General features: G+C 36.9%; 2 protein-coding genes across 6 annotated transcripts in view; one reads left to right on the forward strand and one right to left on the reverse strand.

The window, feature by feature from the left end:
* On the reverse strand, window positions 1-10,248 carry CWC15 (CWC15 spliceosome associated protein homolog). 4 transcript variants are annotated; one of them, XM_055283325.2, is made up of 7 exons: window positions 10,104-10,248; window positions 8,677-8,815; window positions 8,001-8,113; window positions 7,603-7,691; window positions 6,620-6,727; window positions 2,931-3,049; window positions 1-170 (listed from the first exon to the last, which is right to left on the reverse strand). In XM_055283325.2, exons 2-7 carry the CDS (start codon window positions 8,805-8,807, stop codon window positions 41-43), a joined length of 690 nt encoding a protein of 229 aa, XP_055139300.1. In that variant the 5' UTR covers window positions 8,808-8,815; window positions 10,104-10,248; the 3' UTR covers window positions 1-40. The 4 variants fall into 4 exon arrangements, with proteins under 4 accessions (XP_055139300.1, XP_055139302.1, XP_055139301.1 ...); XM_055283327.2 differs by having other exon boundaries at window positions 9,834-10,213; XM_055283326.2 differs by lacking the exon at window positions 10,104-10,248 and adding an exon at window positions 9,763-9,781.
* Window positions 10,234-16,321, forward strand: part of KDM4D (lysine demethylase 4D) — a 25,772-nt gene continuing 19,684 nt past the window's right edge. For both annotated transcript variants that reach the window (XM_055283324.2, XM_055283323.2), the window contains exons 1-2: window positions 10,234-10,674; window positions 12,253-12,347. The gene's annotated coding sequence lies outside the window, so the exon portion shown is untranslated. The remainder of the gene's footprint in view (window positions 10,675-12,252; window positions 12,348-16,321) is intronic.

Raw genomic sequence — 16,321 nt, forward strand, 5'->3', positions numbered from 1 at the left:
TTTATGTTTTACAGTCTTTAATTAAGCACATAAAACTGTACTACTTAATATATTTTTCCATGAACTTTTTGTGAAATTCAGATCGCAGTGTGTCATTTACAAATCTTTTGTCTTTCTTCTGGTCATCTACACCTTTTGCACAGTTCTTGAAGACAACATCATCATCCCACCTGAGGAAGAAAAAGCAAACAGCATGTCTGAAAATGTTTGTATCAGGAGACAAGACTACTACATGCACTGCAAGGCTTAGTCAGTTACACAGAAAGATGCTGAACATGTGTATCATCTGATGCAGAAATTACACTCAAAAGAATAATGTCATCCTTAATACATAATCTTGCTTTCTTATAGCAAGAATGGCAATTCCTACTTAGAACATGTAAAACATTACTTCTCCAGTAAAATAAACTTTTGAGTTAAAAAACAGAAATACATACATTTTAATTGCATAAATATTTAATGTTCTTAGGTCTAACAGAAAGAAGCAGCACCTAGGACTACCCTAATATTAGTACAGGCATCTGTAGATGATAGTAGCCAATCAATTTAATGTAGTTTAGATTATGTGGTTTTGAGGATTGTAGATATTCCTCTTTTATCAGTTACTGTTTAGTAATCATCTACTGTAATATTCACATTATAGGCCAACAAAAGGAGAAGGTATCATTGGGGTATAATAATTAAGGCTCAGATATGGCCCACATGTACATTAACCAAGGAGAAGTACCAGCTGAAGAGCTCAGGGCAGAACTCTGGTTGGATTCCATAATGTATAAGCATGAAAAAAAAACACCCATAAGTAACTTATAAAATACATGTGTTATAGAAAATAAAGAGCATGATTTCAGAACATCACCTAGCATATAAAACACAGGCCCATATACATAATATAGATACCCTTACAAATACATATAAAACACAAGCCCATATAATGTGAGTGTTTATGTGTGCATGCGCTTATATGTCAGGAGAAACTGCACATGGGAACAAATGTGGGAAAGTGCACAATGAGCAACAAACGTGGGCACCTTTGGAAAACAGTGCAGTAAAGTCATCACTGATGCAGTACACAGAAGCATAACAAGCTGAGCTGATCAATATGACTGGGATATAAGACATGTTTCTATCTCCAATTCTATTTGCATTCAAAAAAGGCAAAAGAACAAACTATATAGCTTTATTTTTGTATATAATCAGTACAGTTTTTTCTGTATCCAGTCTTTCCTCGACTCCAAACAGGCTTTTTGTCCCTCCTTCCCAACACCAAAATGCTCTTTCCTGACATTAGTATTTGTCCTCGATGATCGACTCCTCTCCTCCTGAAACACTTTGTTTCACTTCTTTCAGTTCTCCTCCTCAGTATCACTCCTAGGTGATATTCTCTAGCCAGTTCTTCCCAACTGGCTGCTCCTTGTTAGCCTAGACTTTTTCATTCAAAATTAATTCAATCAATATTTATCAGGCACCTGTATAATGTTTAGAGGTTGGGCAGATGATTAGAACAGGTACTGGTAACTAATAATCTACCTAACCTCTAAACATATCATGCTCAGTTCTGACTTCTCCTCTCTAGCTATACCCTTCCCTAGGTGATTTCATCCTGTCTTAAGACTTTAAAAAGTTTATCTGAGCTCATAACTTCCAAATCTACTATCTCCAGCTTGGACTAATTCCAGAACTGTATCAGCAGTACTGCACCACTCCAGAGGGGACAGCAGCCAGCAGTACTGCATCACTCCAGAGGGGAGGGCAGGTAGTGGTTCTGTATCACTCGAGGGGAAGGCAGGTAGCGGTACTGCATCACTACAGAGGGGAAAGCGGTCAGCAGTACTGCATCACTCCAGATGGCAGATAATAGCAGTAGAGGTGGTGAAAAATAACGAATACGGTTTAAAAGTTAAGCACTGTGGTTCCTTGACAAATGTGTATAAAATAACAACCAATCTTCCTCCCTCAGCATTTCCTGTAAGCTTTTCTGTTTTATTTTACGTATCACCATCTGAAGGATTTACAGTATTTACAATTTATATTTTCTCCCTTTTCAGCCCTCCTTTTTTACCCCTCCAAACACACACACACTGTACAGAAAGAATTTAAAAAGCAGGCCTAGGACTACAATCCTTAGACATGCCTGCTTGCAAGGTTGGCCCCTGGCTGGCCTTTGAAAACTTGGATCTAAGAAATCTTCCCACTGTCACTGTGCCTACAATTTACAAATAATGTGGTTTATGCCGAACACCTACTATCCTTTTAGAAGTCTGGATTTGGTATGTTCTAAGCAAAAGCTGCGTACATGACTAGCCACCCCCAGTAAAAACGTTGGGCACGGGATCTTTAATGGGCTTCCCTGGGCAGAAGCACTGCACACGTTGCTGCACTGTCATTGCTGGGGGAAACAATGTACTGTGTGACCACTCATGGAAGGGACAGAGCATAGTGAAACCTGCACATGGATTCCTCTATTCTGTGTGTGTGTGTTTTCCCTTTATAATCTAGCTATGTGTCTTTATTACCTTAGCCAAGCATATAACTACACAAGTCTCCTGAGTTCTTCTAGTGAGTGTCTGAATTTGAGAGGCCGTCTTGAGGACCCTTGATATGCACACCTAAAATGTAAGGGCCTCAGTTTATTACTCTGTCCCTAGTGCTTACCTCATCATCTAGTACACAGCTGGTTAATGCAACTATCTATTGAAAATAAGTTTATTTTCTTTCATTTAGCTTCTTCCATTATTCCTAATTGAACAGAGAAGAGTATCAGTGAACAGTGGACTTTTAGAAGTTTATATAATGCACCTTGCTATCCAACTTATAATCTGCATGCCTGTGTGTATACACATACACACACACACACACACACACACACACACACACACACACACACACACTCTCTCTCTCTCTCTCTCCATTACTCCGTTACTGTATAGTACCTTCTTTTAACTTTGAAGTTGGCCTGAGGCTGGGACGGGCCAGTGAGATTAAGGAGAGGGTTTCCGCTTAGAATGTTTTCCATACGAATCCTCTCTTCTTCAGCTTTTTGTTCTTGTTCCTGTGAATGATAAAGGAAGATTAACATTTACTTATTTTAACTCTGGGTTCAATTTTTTTTATATTAGCTCACTAAAAAAAAAACTGATCATTAGGATTTTACAGCAAGAAAAGCATCAACGCAGGCTTTTCTTTTTTTTTTTTTCTTTGGTTTTCGAGGCATACTAGAAAAGTCTTCCTCATCAAAATAAAATAATTTGGCATTTTTATTTTAAATTATTTCATGGTTGGTATCATACAGTAATTAGTCTCTTCCAACTGCAAAATGCTACAGATTCATATTTAAATCTATTTTCTTTCTTGAAGTACATGTAAAATTAATTGCTTTAAATTTTAAGCATATATCAATAAGCATAGTCTAATAATTTAAGAACATATTGAATATCAAAAAGACACATTTAGCAAAACTATTACCTCAACTTTAAAGGGTCATACCTAACTGTGATTAAATTTAATCTTATTTTGAATTACTAATAATGTAAACTTGCATCTCTAGGTTTGGTGACAAGTTATTAATGAAGAAGTAACTCCTAAAATAGGACAAACTACCATGTACCAGTTAACATGAATTTCTACTAATTTACCTGAGGTTGATCTATTTTGTTTTTATTGACTTATTGAGTTTCTTTTTTTTTTTTTTGAGATGGAGTCTCACTCTGTTGCCCAGGCTGGAGTGCAACGGCATGATCTCAGCTCACTGCAACTTTCACCTCCCAGGTTCAAGGGATTCTCCTGCCTCAGCCTCCAGCATGCGCCATCATGCCTGGCTAATTTTTGTATTTTTAGTAGAGACGTAATTTCACCAAGTTGGCCAGGCTGGTCTCAAACTCCTGACCTTGTGATCCGTTCACCTCAGCCTCCCAAAGTGCTGAGATTACAGGCGTGAGCCACCGTGCCCAGCCTCAGTTTCTATTTTTATACCTCCCATCCTTTATCAGTTATAACACAGTCTTTCTTCACTTTTATTTTAGCATCAACTTCTTCAAAGTCAAATCACCCTGAGTTTCCTTCTCAGAATGTGGAATATAAAATGTCTAAAATCCTTAGCTATCACTTCTACATCTACCTGTTAACATGTTATCTTAAGCCAAATATAAATCCCATTTTGCTGTGTTTTGGGGATGACAGAAATTGATGACTTAAGAGATCAAGGAAAAACAGATGGTGTGGAAGTCATTTAAAAAAAAGTTACTATTTTAATAACCTAATTTTTCATATAGGTTACTGATACTTCATTTCAATATTCAAATGTAAACAATGAATTTCATTTTTATGAAGAAAAATAAAAATGAAAATGGGAGGTAAGAAGATCTAACTTGTAAGGAAATAGGAAAATTCCTTTACATCACTGGTCAGAACTTAAATAAAATCAGGAACTATCCATCACAGAACAGGTGGCTTTCTAAAAGCTATATATTTATTTGTAACAGATTATACTGATGCTTAAAGGGAAAAGATATTTCTCTGAAATACTAGAAAAATAGGAGCTTAAATATACAATATATCCAAACTTATAATGTATATGACATATAAAGGTTATGGACATTTTATGTTTGGAATATTATTTCCTTGGAGTTACTGAATGATTGCACACACAGCACTGGAAAAAAAGGCATAAACTCTTTCTATATTCAAACAGCAGGTATACTATGTTTCATAATATAGACTAGTCATCAGATGGCATGTAGGTCAAATCCTAACTACCTGTTTTTGTAAATATTTTATTGGAACATTGCCACACTCGTTCATTTATGTACTCTGTGGGTGTTTTTATGCTATAACAGTGGAGGTGAGTAGGTGCGATAGAGGCTCCACGACCAGCCAGCCTAAAATATTTACTACCTGGCCCTTTACAGAAAGAGTGCTGACCCCTGACAAGGGCTAAATGGTTTGAAAATCTTAAATTTGGGACATGGCAAAAACCAGCCAATAGAAAGGGAAACAGGGATAAAAGAAACAAAACTATCATTCAACTGCAAGAAATATCAACACATTTTAATACAGATATTAGATGAAACTCACAAAACTGCAAGGCCTTCTGTCTAAAATGTTTATCCTCCCTCAGGTCAACCAAAAGCATTTGAATTGCTCATCTCTTTATGTGTCCAGAACTATCAGGCAAGCTAAAAAAATTTGGAACAATTGCCCTCTAGTGGTATGCAAGTGGGATTGGGAATGTTTTTATAATTCTTTGACTTTTAAAAACTAGATGTAAAAACTATAAGCTATTACAGGAATTATGTTCTCTTATACAAAACTTTGATGAGAATTGTATTTTGAAATGCTTTTCTTCTTCCAATCTGAATTCTAAATCTTCAAAGTCTATCCCAAACTCTAGCTCTTTTCTGAATTCTTCCCTGGCCCTCCTGATTCACATGAAGTCTACTTCCCTAGATTCCTGGTATTGACCATGTAGTATATTTTGTTACTTTCTTTTTTAAACACAGAACAATTCTTGCCTCAAATAAAATTTTTCACAGAAATCTATAAAAAAGCTGTGCTGCTCTGGTTGAAAACAGGGGCAGACATCCCTACCTGAATGTCTCACAATGTGTCAAATTTAACATGTTCAAAACAGAACTCATCAACTACCTCTTCTCTCTGCCTAAATATGGCAATTCTTTTGCATTCCTTGTATTGATGGCACCAACATTTACCTAGAAAGTGAGGGTCCTCTCTGCTGCTACAATCAATCAGTCACTTTATCTGTCAACTCAACCTCCTTTTTTATTTTTTCCTGCTCCCCTTCCCACTTTGACCTCCTTGATAATCAGCTTTATCGGCATCTAATTACTTACCTCAATTCCAACTCTTATCATACAAGCTAAGAGTCTCTTAATTGGGAGGATTACTGGAACAGCCTCCTAACTGTTTTTTTCCAATCCATCCTCCATATTTTGCCAGAGTAATCTTTCTAAGATGCATATCCAATTTTATCAATCTCCTGCTGAAATCAACCAGCTCATGTCCTTTAGAAAAAATCTAGACTGCCTCAGCATTGTTTTGCAAACCTCTAATGCTCTGACTTGCACTTGCCTCCTCAGTTTCACCTCTTATTATCACTCTGGGTAATTTATTCAGAATTTTAACTGTCTTTGAGTTTTATATTTTTTCCTCATATTGTGTAAACAGAGAGACTGTGGGGGCTCAGAGAAGTTAGGTAGCTTGACCTAGGTTATATAATATCTACTGACTGATTGCCTTAATAGTACCTAGGCAGTAGACAAGCAGAGAGATAATCTTTGTAGACCACAACTATATCTTGATCATCTTTGATTCTCCTGTCAATTAACAGATATCGACTAAATGTTGAACAAATGAATAAACAAGTAAATGAATAGCAAGCTTGTGAATATTACTCAGTGTATCTGAACTATTTGAAAAGAATTTCTTACATAACCAGGATACCTAGGATGTCATAAAAATAATCAGATTTATAGATCTACAAGTGCTATATTTAGACATGGTAAGGGAGATTTCTAATGTAAGAAGATATTACTTATATTCAAAAAAATTTCTACCTTAGTATATGTGAGAAGATAGATGTAAATATTTAATACTTTGGTTTTACCTTCCTGGCCTGCTCTTCAGCTCTTTCTTTTTTAATTTTTTCCAGTTCTGCAAGAAGAGCTGCAGTATCATCATCATCACTTTCTTCTTCAAAATCTTCATCTTCCTCCTAAAAGAACAGTGACAGCCCAGAAGATTGGAGGCAAAATATACACTACCAAAACGCAGTACATATGTACAATTTATCACCCTAAGAAAATCAAAACAATTTTATGTAGCTCAGAACTTTAAGCTAGCAGCAAAGATAATCAAAAGTGCAAAAGTGTGCTAAATTCTCAGAAGAAAATAATTTCAAATGAATAATCATTAAATTTCAGTTGAAATTAGGTTTCTTGTTTTAACTATTATGAGTAACTCCATCAATTAACTCTAGAATTAACTGCTGATATGTATACATAGTTAGATATTACTCATTGGATGCCACTCAGGTTTTTCACTGTCCTGTATGTAGAAAACTGCAAATTGATTATAGGCTCTAGGGTCCCACAGAATTTTAACATTAACTGATGTGCTAATCCTTAAAAACCTTCTGCTTAGATTACTTTCCTCCCCAAGCACAGAGGGAACCATTAAGTGAATTGCACTTATAGAAGGGGACATATCTAATATGGAAAGGCCTCCAGGTACAACTCTAGAGGGCACTGCTTCTAGGAAGCCCAGTATGAAGGGTGCCCTGTAGAAGTGTGTAACACAGCAGTAGTGCAGTAGTTTAGTACAGGACATTATTTTGGGGGAAAGCATATCGTTTAACAGATTCCTTCCATATTTGATTCTCTAGAGATCAAACTTGTTCTTAAAGTCTCACAAAATAATACTTTTGGTTTAAAAATCAACTATAAAGTTTAGCACTGAGGTCAGGGTTATATTTGAATAACGGTAAGTAAACATAAATATATGTCACTTCTTAAAGCAAAGACATAACAAATATTTTAGAAAAACATGGTAAATCAATTATTAGAGATGAAAGGAGAAAACAAAACATACATCTGTTAGAGGGTCATCTGCATCAAGGTTGGCGGCAGGAATCTGGTCTAATCGTGGCTTTTTTGACACTGAAGAGGAGGTTGTATGTTCTGGGGGGAAACAAAAATCATTTAACTTAATAAAACAAATACTTCCTTTCTTAAAATGTTTTAGGGACCTGTGGGCACAAGGAGCCCACATTAAAGGCATTATCCACAGTGAACTCACAACCACAGTGCCTGGGCAAGTAAGCCTTTGGTAAGTATTTGTTATTATTATCTCTAATGATCTAAGAAAGTATTACAGTTCACATCAATCTGTAAAAGTAAACAAAGGGTTAACATTTTCCAATTGCTACATAAAGAAAAACTATCAACAACATAATTTTATGAGACAAATGTCTTGGATAGTGTTGGTACCTCGGGTTGGACGATCCCTATTTTTCTCTCTTGCGGCAGCTCTCTCTCTTTCTTCCAACTCTCTCCTGAAGTCACGGTTACGAACCTCTTCAGGGGCATCCTGAGTAGTCTGTCTAAAGTAGAAACAAACGAGGGCAAAAATGTTACACACACACACACACACACACACACTGTAGCAATGGAAGACAATTCAGGAATGAGACTTTGTCCTTCGAGCAGAAAAAAGGGAAGTAGACAAGATCATAATCTAATCTGAAGGTTACTAACAGCCACTCTTGTGACGTTCCCAATATTTCAAGAAGTCCAAATTCAATCACATATTTTCCTATAATAAGGCTTTACAGTGATTAAAATGTCTTTAATTTTTATTAGTATTATATCAACTCAGAACTTAACAGTAATACTTTTAATATATTGACTGGTGCTGATAGTGTATAATCTCTCTGAGGCATTATTATTTCTATTATTTATTGTTCTATCTACATATGAAAATTCCCGGTTAGTAGGAATTTTGCATTTTAAAATCACAGCAAAATTTTAGTATTAAATATCCTATTGCATTCTATTCCTATGAAAATAGATAAGTGACATAACTCAAACAGACTACTGTATCATGACCATGCCATTTAACAGATTTGGTCTTTTGTGAACAACAAAAAAAGAAAGTCTTAATTACCTGTATTTTATCTTTGTATGAGAGGGTAGGTCTCTGCTTGAATACTGCTTTGAAAGTTGGCTCAAATCACCTTCTCCTTTTCCCCTTCCACCTCTTGCAGGTTCAAAGGTTGGCCTGGCTGCTGTTGTCATCTTTTATGCTTTGAAGAAAAATATAATCAAGTTATTTCCAACATTGCAAACATTTTATAGAGTATTAATATCCATACTGCTAAAATAAGTTCCAAAACTCATTCCCCAAAACCTGCTTAATCTTCTTAAACAAAAGTTTTCAAGAACACAAATTATGAGGCTTAGGCTGTACAAGGAATATGGCTTCTCAGGCTCGTCTTAGTACAAAAAATTCTGTCATGAAGATCTGAATTTGCATCCCTATTCTCCTTCTGACTATATGGGCTTGAACAAGTCACCTGGCTTAACTTTCTGTCATCTGTGGAATGGAGATATTCCTCATAGATTATAAGAATTATGACACTTGACATGTCAAAATCCTTGTAAAATACAGTACTGCCATGACTGAGTTTTAAAAATTTCCAACTTAACCTTACTCTACCAGACTCTGTAAAGTTTGCATTTTATCTAAACTTCACACAATAGCAAATAGGCTAGTAGAAACAAAAGCTAAAAACAAACAAAAAATATCACTGACAAAGTTACTAAATGTCCCAGAGAAAAGTGTGTTAAACTTCAATGACAGTTACATAGAAAAAAAATCTTAACGGTTTGTTGAGCTAATTTTCTCCTACAACAAGCATCATACTATAAATCAGATCGTTTGTGGGTTATAATTTAAGGACTGTTCAAAAAAAAAACAAGAACCTCACCCCCAGAGGATTCTGATGCCAAAAATCTGGGACCCATTCCTTAAGTTACTTTCTGCTTGGAGCAGTCACAAGAATACTGTGTAGCAGATGCAGTCACAAAAACCCTGTTAGTGTCGGAAAAGCAAGTGTGTGGGGAGGGTGGGCGAATTGGGAGGATTTTTTGGGGGTGCTAATTGTCTCAATTTTCAAAAAGGGTAGAGACATGTATACAAAGAAGAAAACAGGGTTATCTGGCGCTGGGGAGGCCGCCCCTTCCCACACACCAAAGGAATTATCACTCCGGCCTCCCGTGAGCTAGTCTTTGGCTATAACCAGAAACTCGCTGCCTCTTCACCTGTGTCCAGCACTGCAGCGGTGCGAGGGGTAGTGAAGGGAGGACCTGGGGTTCGCTTTACGCAGTAGGCGAGCTGCCTTTACGCTGCGATCTCCTCGGCGGGCCCAAGAACTCCGGACGCGCCTGACAGGCACTCGGTTCCGCCCCTAGCCCGCTGCTCCAGGGCCTCCACCGCCCGCGCTCTACACTCTGCCGCCGACTCCGACCCCAACTGCCCTTTCCCGTCCCACCGCAATAGGAAAGATAATCTCCTATCCTCCTGCCGCTCACACTGGCCGAGGTCCGATGCAGCAGGCTCCGAAGATCATACAGACGCCATTACGCCTCTTGGCTCCCAGAAACCTCTGCGCCCAGGGCTAGCGCCTACGACCCGGAAGCAAAATCCAAGCGCTTCGGGGGCGGAAGCAACGACCAATCCGCAGTGGCCGAAGTGGAAGTCGGCGTAACGGCACTAAGGGGCGGGGCCGAAACGGCCCAGGGGGCGGGCGTTTGAAATCAGTTCCTTAGAGTAGACCCTAAACCTCATTTTATACCTTCAAGAACCAATTACTTAATGTCTCTTCCGTCTTTTCCGTCCCCGACCCCCTCCCAGACTCCTTCATTCCGGTACTGCGTGGACGGAAAGCCCCGGGTAGCCGACACCACGTCCCTGGCTAGCGGGAGAGAGCGTGGAAAAGGATTACACCAAACTGTTTAAATCCAACGACTCCTGCTTCCATCCTTTCTCCTGAGCTAGAACCAACAAACCTAGAGAGTTGGGCTTCGGAAAAACTAGTGTTTTCATTTAATTGGATATGAAGAAAGAACAAATATGTACGGGGCAACCACGATCTTTACAAAGGTACCATTCCTGCAAAAATATTAACACTTCAAAGCAAAGGTTGTATTCGTAATGTTTGCTAAAATTTCTTATTTAAAAAACGTTAGTTTTAGTGGGAGGGGAGATGTCAGTATTTACGAGAGCGTTTAGAACGGTGGGCCCAACTACCAGGAGCACAAGATGTAATTATTAAGATGGCTACTTAAGTGTTAAGTTTTAATAAGACAACGAAAAGTAGAAAACCCAAAAACCCACCAGTCGTCTCTCCTCCCTTCCATAAAAAAAAATTCTGAGAATAGAGATCTTGGTTGTTTAGCTCATCTTAGTATCTCATCACATAGACCTTGACATATAGTAGCTGCTCAATTAATATTTGTTAAACAAATGAAAATTCAACTTCCCCAACTTAGTTTAAAATGTAAGCAACTCACAAAATTGAATATTTAAATGCTTTCTTACCCCTAAATTCTTTGCAACTTTTTAATGAAGAAATAAAAGCAGAAAAAGTCCTTTCAGTCATAGAGTTCAAGATGAAAATCTTGATTTTTCTTACCGAACGTATCCCTTCTCCAGTCTTAACACGCCTCACTAAAATACTCTATCATCGTGCTAGTTACTCAAACCAAAATCCCGGAGTGCCTACTTAAATTCCTTTTCTTTCACTCTTCACATATGGTTCATTTACAGCTCTTAACAATTCTACTTTTAAAACTTACCCGAAATTTTATTCTACTGCCACTACCCTTGTCCTTGCCAACACCATCTCCTACCTAGATTGTAATTGCTTCCTATTATATCTTCCTGCGCCATCTTTTATCCTACAGTCAGTGTTGCATATAGCCAAGAGAGTGATCTTTTAAAATTAATCAAATGGTATTACTATCCTGTGTACAATTTCACTGCACTTAGAATAAAAATCACATTTCTTAATGTGACCTGAGACCCCACGGAGTCTGGCTCCTGCCTACCTTCCAGACTTCACTTCCAATCAGTCACTCGCTTACGCACTAAGCTCTAGACACAGCCAAGTGGGCATTTCTGTTTTAGAAAGCAGGGCAAGATTCCTTCTATTTTAGGGCCTTTGCACTAGCTTTTCTCTGTTGCCTGTGCCCCAAGATAACTGTATCACCATCCTTCATGTCTCAGGTATCACAGTGAGGTTTTCCTACCCCCACCCCTCCTACACTTGTGTTTGTACACCATCACATCACCCTGTTTCATTTTTCATACCACTAAACATTACCAGAATCTATTCTATTCATTTTTTATTTCCATGTCTCTCAGGAGACAGCACAGGAAGGTCATTAAGAGAAAAGGATATTCAGCCTGCCCATTTTTGTTTTAAATTCCAGTTCTGCCGTTTCCTAGCTCTGTAACCTTAGGCAAGTCATTTTCCCTTTCTGTGCCCTCAGTTTCCTCATGTGTAAAATGGGCATAATTCTAGTCCCTAAGTTATAATACTACTCTAAGGATTAAGTGAATTAATACTTGTAAAGTGCTTAGAACTGTCTCAGCAAATAGTACTTGCTAAATAAATGTTAGCTATTATTATTATTATTAATATTATTTTTATTATTATTGTCTATCTTCCTATATTAGAACATAAGTTCCAGGAAAGCAGGAACCTTGTCTCTCTTGTTCACTGGGTGTATCCTCTGCATATAGAACAGTGCCTGGCACATAATAGGTGCTGAGTAAGTATTTGTTGAATGAATGAATGAATGAATGGATGATGCACTATGAAGTAGAGGAATGAAGTAACAATGGCAACATGGTAACACAATTATAGGAGATACCCACAGTTTTTATGTTCCAACTGTCCTCATTAGCCCGGAGTGAATCACTTCGTTGATTTAACTCCCAGCCCACTAACCCAATCTTTTGGTTGCCAGTGGTGATAAATAACCACCCTATAATTTCATTAACACCAATATTCAATATAGTCAATCCACAAAATTAAAAGCTTTTGACTTAAATGGTCTGAAAGTGCTAATAAGAAAATGAAACTAAAGCTTTTGACTTAAATGGTTTGAAAGTATTAAGAAAAAGAAACTTAAGTTTACTAAAATCTTGAAATTCATCCAATCAGTTAACCTAGCTGGCAAAAATCATATAACCTCCTAAGAATTCTTATGTTAAACCTGTTACCACAAAATCTAGTTTGGCCCTTAATTCTGCCTGCCAGTCCTCTTGTGCTCTCCTGATTGTTTATTTTCCCTCTCTGCAATAATATAATTTCCCACATTCCCCTTTCTTCAAGTCCACATGCCTCTTTCACCTCCTTTTCCCTCTGCATTCTCTTTCCTGGCAGTAGATCTTCTCAGTTCTCTGAGAAAACAGAAGCTCTTAAACAAGGACTTCTCATCTCCTCTTTTCCGCAGAGCTGTCGAGCTGCCTTTGGCTATTCCTGTATCCTCAGATTCCCACGTGTTACTGGAGATGAGGTGACCCACACTCTCCCTTGTGCTCTGGGTCCTAATTCCTCCAGGTTTCTTAGTGACTGGCATTTTGCTATATATTTTCTCTTTCTTATGATCTATGAGGCCATCCCTTTCAGATCATTTTTATCAGCTTTTCGACATGGTATAGTATATCTTAACCTTAAAAAAGCTCTTTCATTTTAATATGCCAAAGGTAGCATTTAATTAAATGTGAAAGGGATGTAGTTTGGCCCTTGATTGCAAAACTTACTATTCTTATGGCAGGAGTAACATAGGAATTCCAGTTTAAAGCTTAAACAAAATCAACACCTAAAAGGGAAAATAGAAACCATAAAAACCTAAGAAGAAAATTTAAGAAACTATTTATAGAACCTAGAATTTGGAAAGACCTTTCAATCAAAGCAGAACACCTTAAGAGCTTTAAGAGAAATACTTTTAAAAATTCATCTATCCAACAATTAATTTTATAGCAGAAGATGCCAAAAACAAATCAATAAAATGCTAGATTAGCAAATAAATTTTGTAATGCCTGTAACATATAAAGGATTACTGCTACTGCTAATGATACACATAATATAAAAATCACAAATTACCCAATTAAAAAATGGACAAAAGATATAAGCAGGCCATTCAGAAAAAGCAATTTCAAATAGACAATAGTCAATAAATATGAAAGACACTCAACCTTCTAATGAGGAAAATGAAACTAAACTAAAAATGGATTATCACATTACAGCATCAGATTGGCAACAATTAAAAAAATTAATAACATAGTTGGATGGGATTGAGAGAAAAGGGGATCCAGTCAGACGGCAGAGGGCATTGGTCCCCCATTACCCTCACAGTAAAAGCCAGGGTGTTCACAATGGTTTCCAGAGTTTTCTATGGTCTACCCTTTCCCCTACCTCTTTGACCTCATCACTTGCTCATGCTTTTCATGGCTACCTCCTTCCTATTGTTGCTTGGACACACACACAGCTGCTCCTGCTTCAGGGCCCTCACACTAGCTATTTTCTCTGCCAAGGCTATTCTTCCCTGTCTTATTCAAGTCTTTGTTCAAATGGAGGCCAACGAACTTTGGGCATCTCTACTTAAAATTGCAACTGTTCTCCCTCTCTGTCCCCTAACATTCTGTACTCCGTATCTCCCTTCCCCTGCTTTCTTCTTTTTATCTTTTAAAATTATATTATATGTAATTACATGGCATGTATCATCTTCCATGACCCTATATAATTTAGTTATGTTACATTTATTGTCTCTATCTCTACTTCTCCAATGTAGAATATAAGTTCTAAAAGGGCAGAGATCTTTGTTTTGCTCAGTAATATAGGCCAAGCATTAAAACAATGCCTGGCACCAATAGCTACCCAATAAACAGTTTCCATATGAGTGAATAAAAGAAAGAATGAATGGATGAATGAATGGATGAACTAGTTTTAAGAGGAAAAAATTGTGTTCTGTTGTAAAAAGTTATTGCCTTAATCTATTTTATATTTTAAAGGAAAAAAAGTAACTTATATTAGTCTGAAATCCCAATTTCCAATGAAGATATGCTAAGACCCAGAAATAAGGCTTTCTTTCGGGCGAGAATCTGTAAATGAAAAAATCATATGAGATCAGGCTTTATGTGTACCATCAAAATCCTAATTAAATCAGCCCTAATCCAATCAGAACTCTAACCCAACTCTCTCCATCTCTTCCAATTGAATCACTCTCTCCAATTCTACTAAACTCTCATTTACCAAGTTATTAGCCCACAAAATGTGAACATTTTGCTTAAAAATGTTTCTTGGTGGCTTTTAAATAGGAATGTGAAAAAAACCAATGTCCACATGTCAGAAATTACATTTTAAAATAAAGTAACATAAATAATGAAATCTACTTTAAATTTTTAACCTGAAAATGACACATTTTCTAATATAAAAAACTAGCGCTTTCTTTGATGTTTTGATGAGTGAGAATATAAAAACAAAATCTTGATTTTAAATGAAGACATTCTAGGGCTTAGAGAGATTATTTCCTGGAGACAGCCTCCAAATGAAATATCATTTGCTGATGGTCCAGGCTGGGTTACTGGATAATATCATAAGTTAATCACCTCTCATCTAATCTAATCACATAAATACCTCACCAGCTGACCAGTGTACTACTGGGAAGACAATTAAAATCAAACATATTAAAAATAGTTAAAACTAAAAAACTAAAATGTAGAAAATAAAGAGATAGAAAAAGACATGCCAGGCAAATTCTAATTTAAAAACCTTGATGTAGCAGTGTTCGCAAAAGTATTCTTAGGTTGAATAACATTAATAGGGACAAAGAAGTGCATGTATTACATTACGAAGAAAAATCCACTAGGAAAATTACTATCAGGGACATGTATGCAGCTAATGACATAACTTGAGAAAATATGAAGCAAAAGTAAAAAAAGTGACAAATCTAAAATCATGGTGGGAATTTTTTTAAGATAAATTTCTCTTAGACTAGCAGATCAAGCAAACAGCAACATTGATCTACTATATAAGTTATATGTGTGTACATATATATGTGCATTATATATGTATGCTTATTGTATTTCTATGTGCACGTAAAAAGTTCACTGTAATCAGAGCAGAATATATATTCTTTTCAATAAACATTGAATGTTTACAAAAAGTAATCAAGTATAAAGCCCCCCCCAAATTTCAACAAATGCCAATATATGCATTTATTTATTTATTTATTTATTTATTTATTTATTTTTGAGACAGAGTCTCACTCTCACCCAGGCTGGAGTGCAGTGGCACAATCTCAGCTCACTGCAACCTCCTTCTCTCAGGCTCAATGGATTCTCCTGCCTCAGCCTCCTGAGTAGCTAGGATTACAGGTGCCTGCCACCATGCCTGGCTAATTTTTGTATTTTTAGTAGAGATGGAGTTTCACCATGTTGGCCAGGCTGGCCTCGAACTCCTGACCTCAAGTGATCCACCTGCCTCAGCCTTCCAAAGTGCTGGGATTACAGGTGTGAGCCACCGCACCTGGCCCAATGTGTGCATTTCTAAATGATAATAGTCTTGCCAATTTTTTAATCTTATATAAACGTTCAAAATGTTTATGTAAATGAATATGTATTCCTTTGTGTTTTTGCTTTATTCCTCCCACTTAATATGTGCTATCTGTAGCTCTGATATACTATTTAGAGTTTCATTGTATAAAAATACACACTGTAACTTGTTAATTCTAGTAAT

This window comes from Symphalangus syndactylus, chromosome 6 (genome assembly GCF_028878055.3).
Source record: "Symphalangus syndactylus isolate Jambi chromosome 6, NHGRI_mSymSyn1-v2.1_pri, whole genome shotgun sequence".
Taxonomy (NCBI): Eukaryota; Metazoa; Chordata; class Mammalia; order Primates; family Hylobatidae; genus Symphalangus; species Symphalangus syndactylus.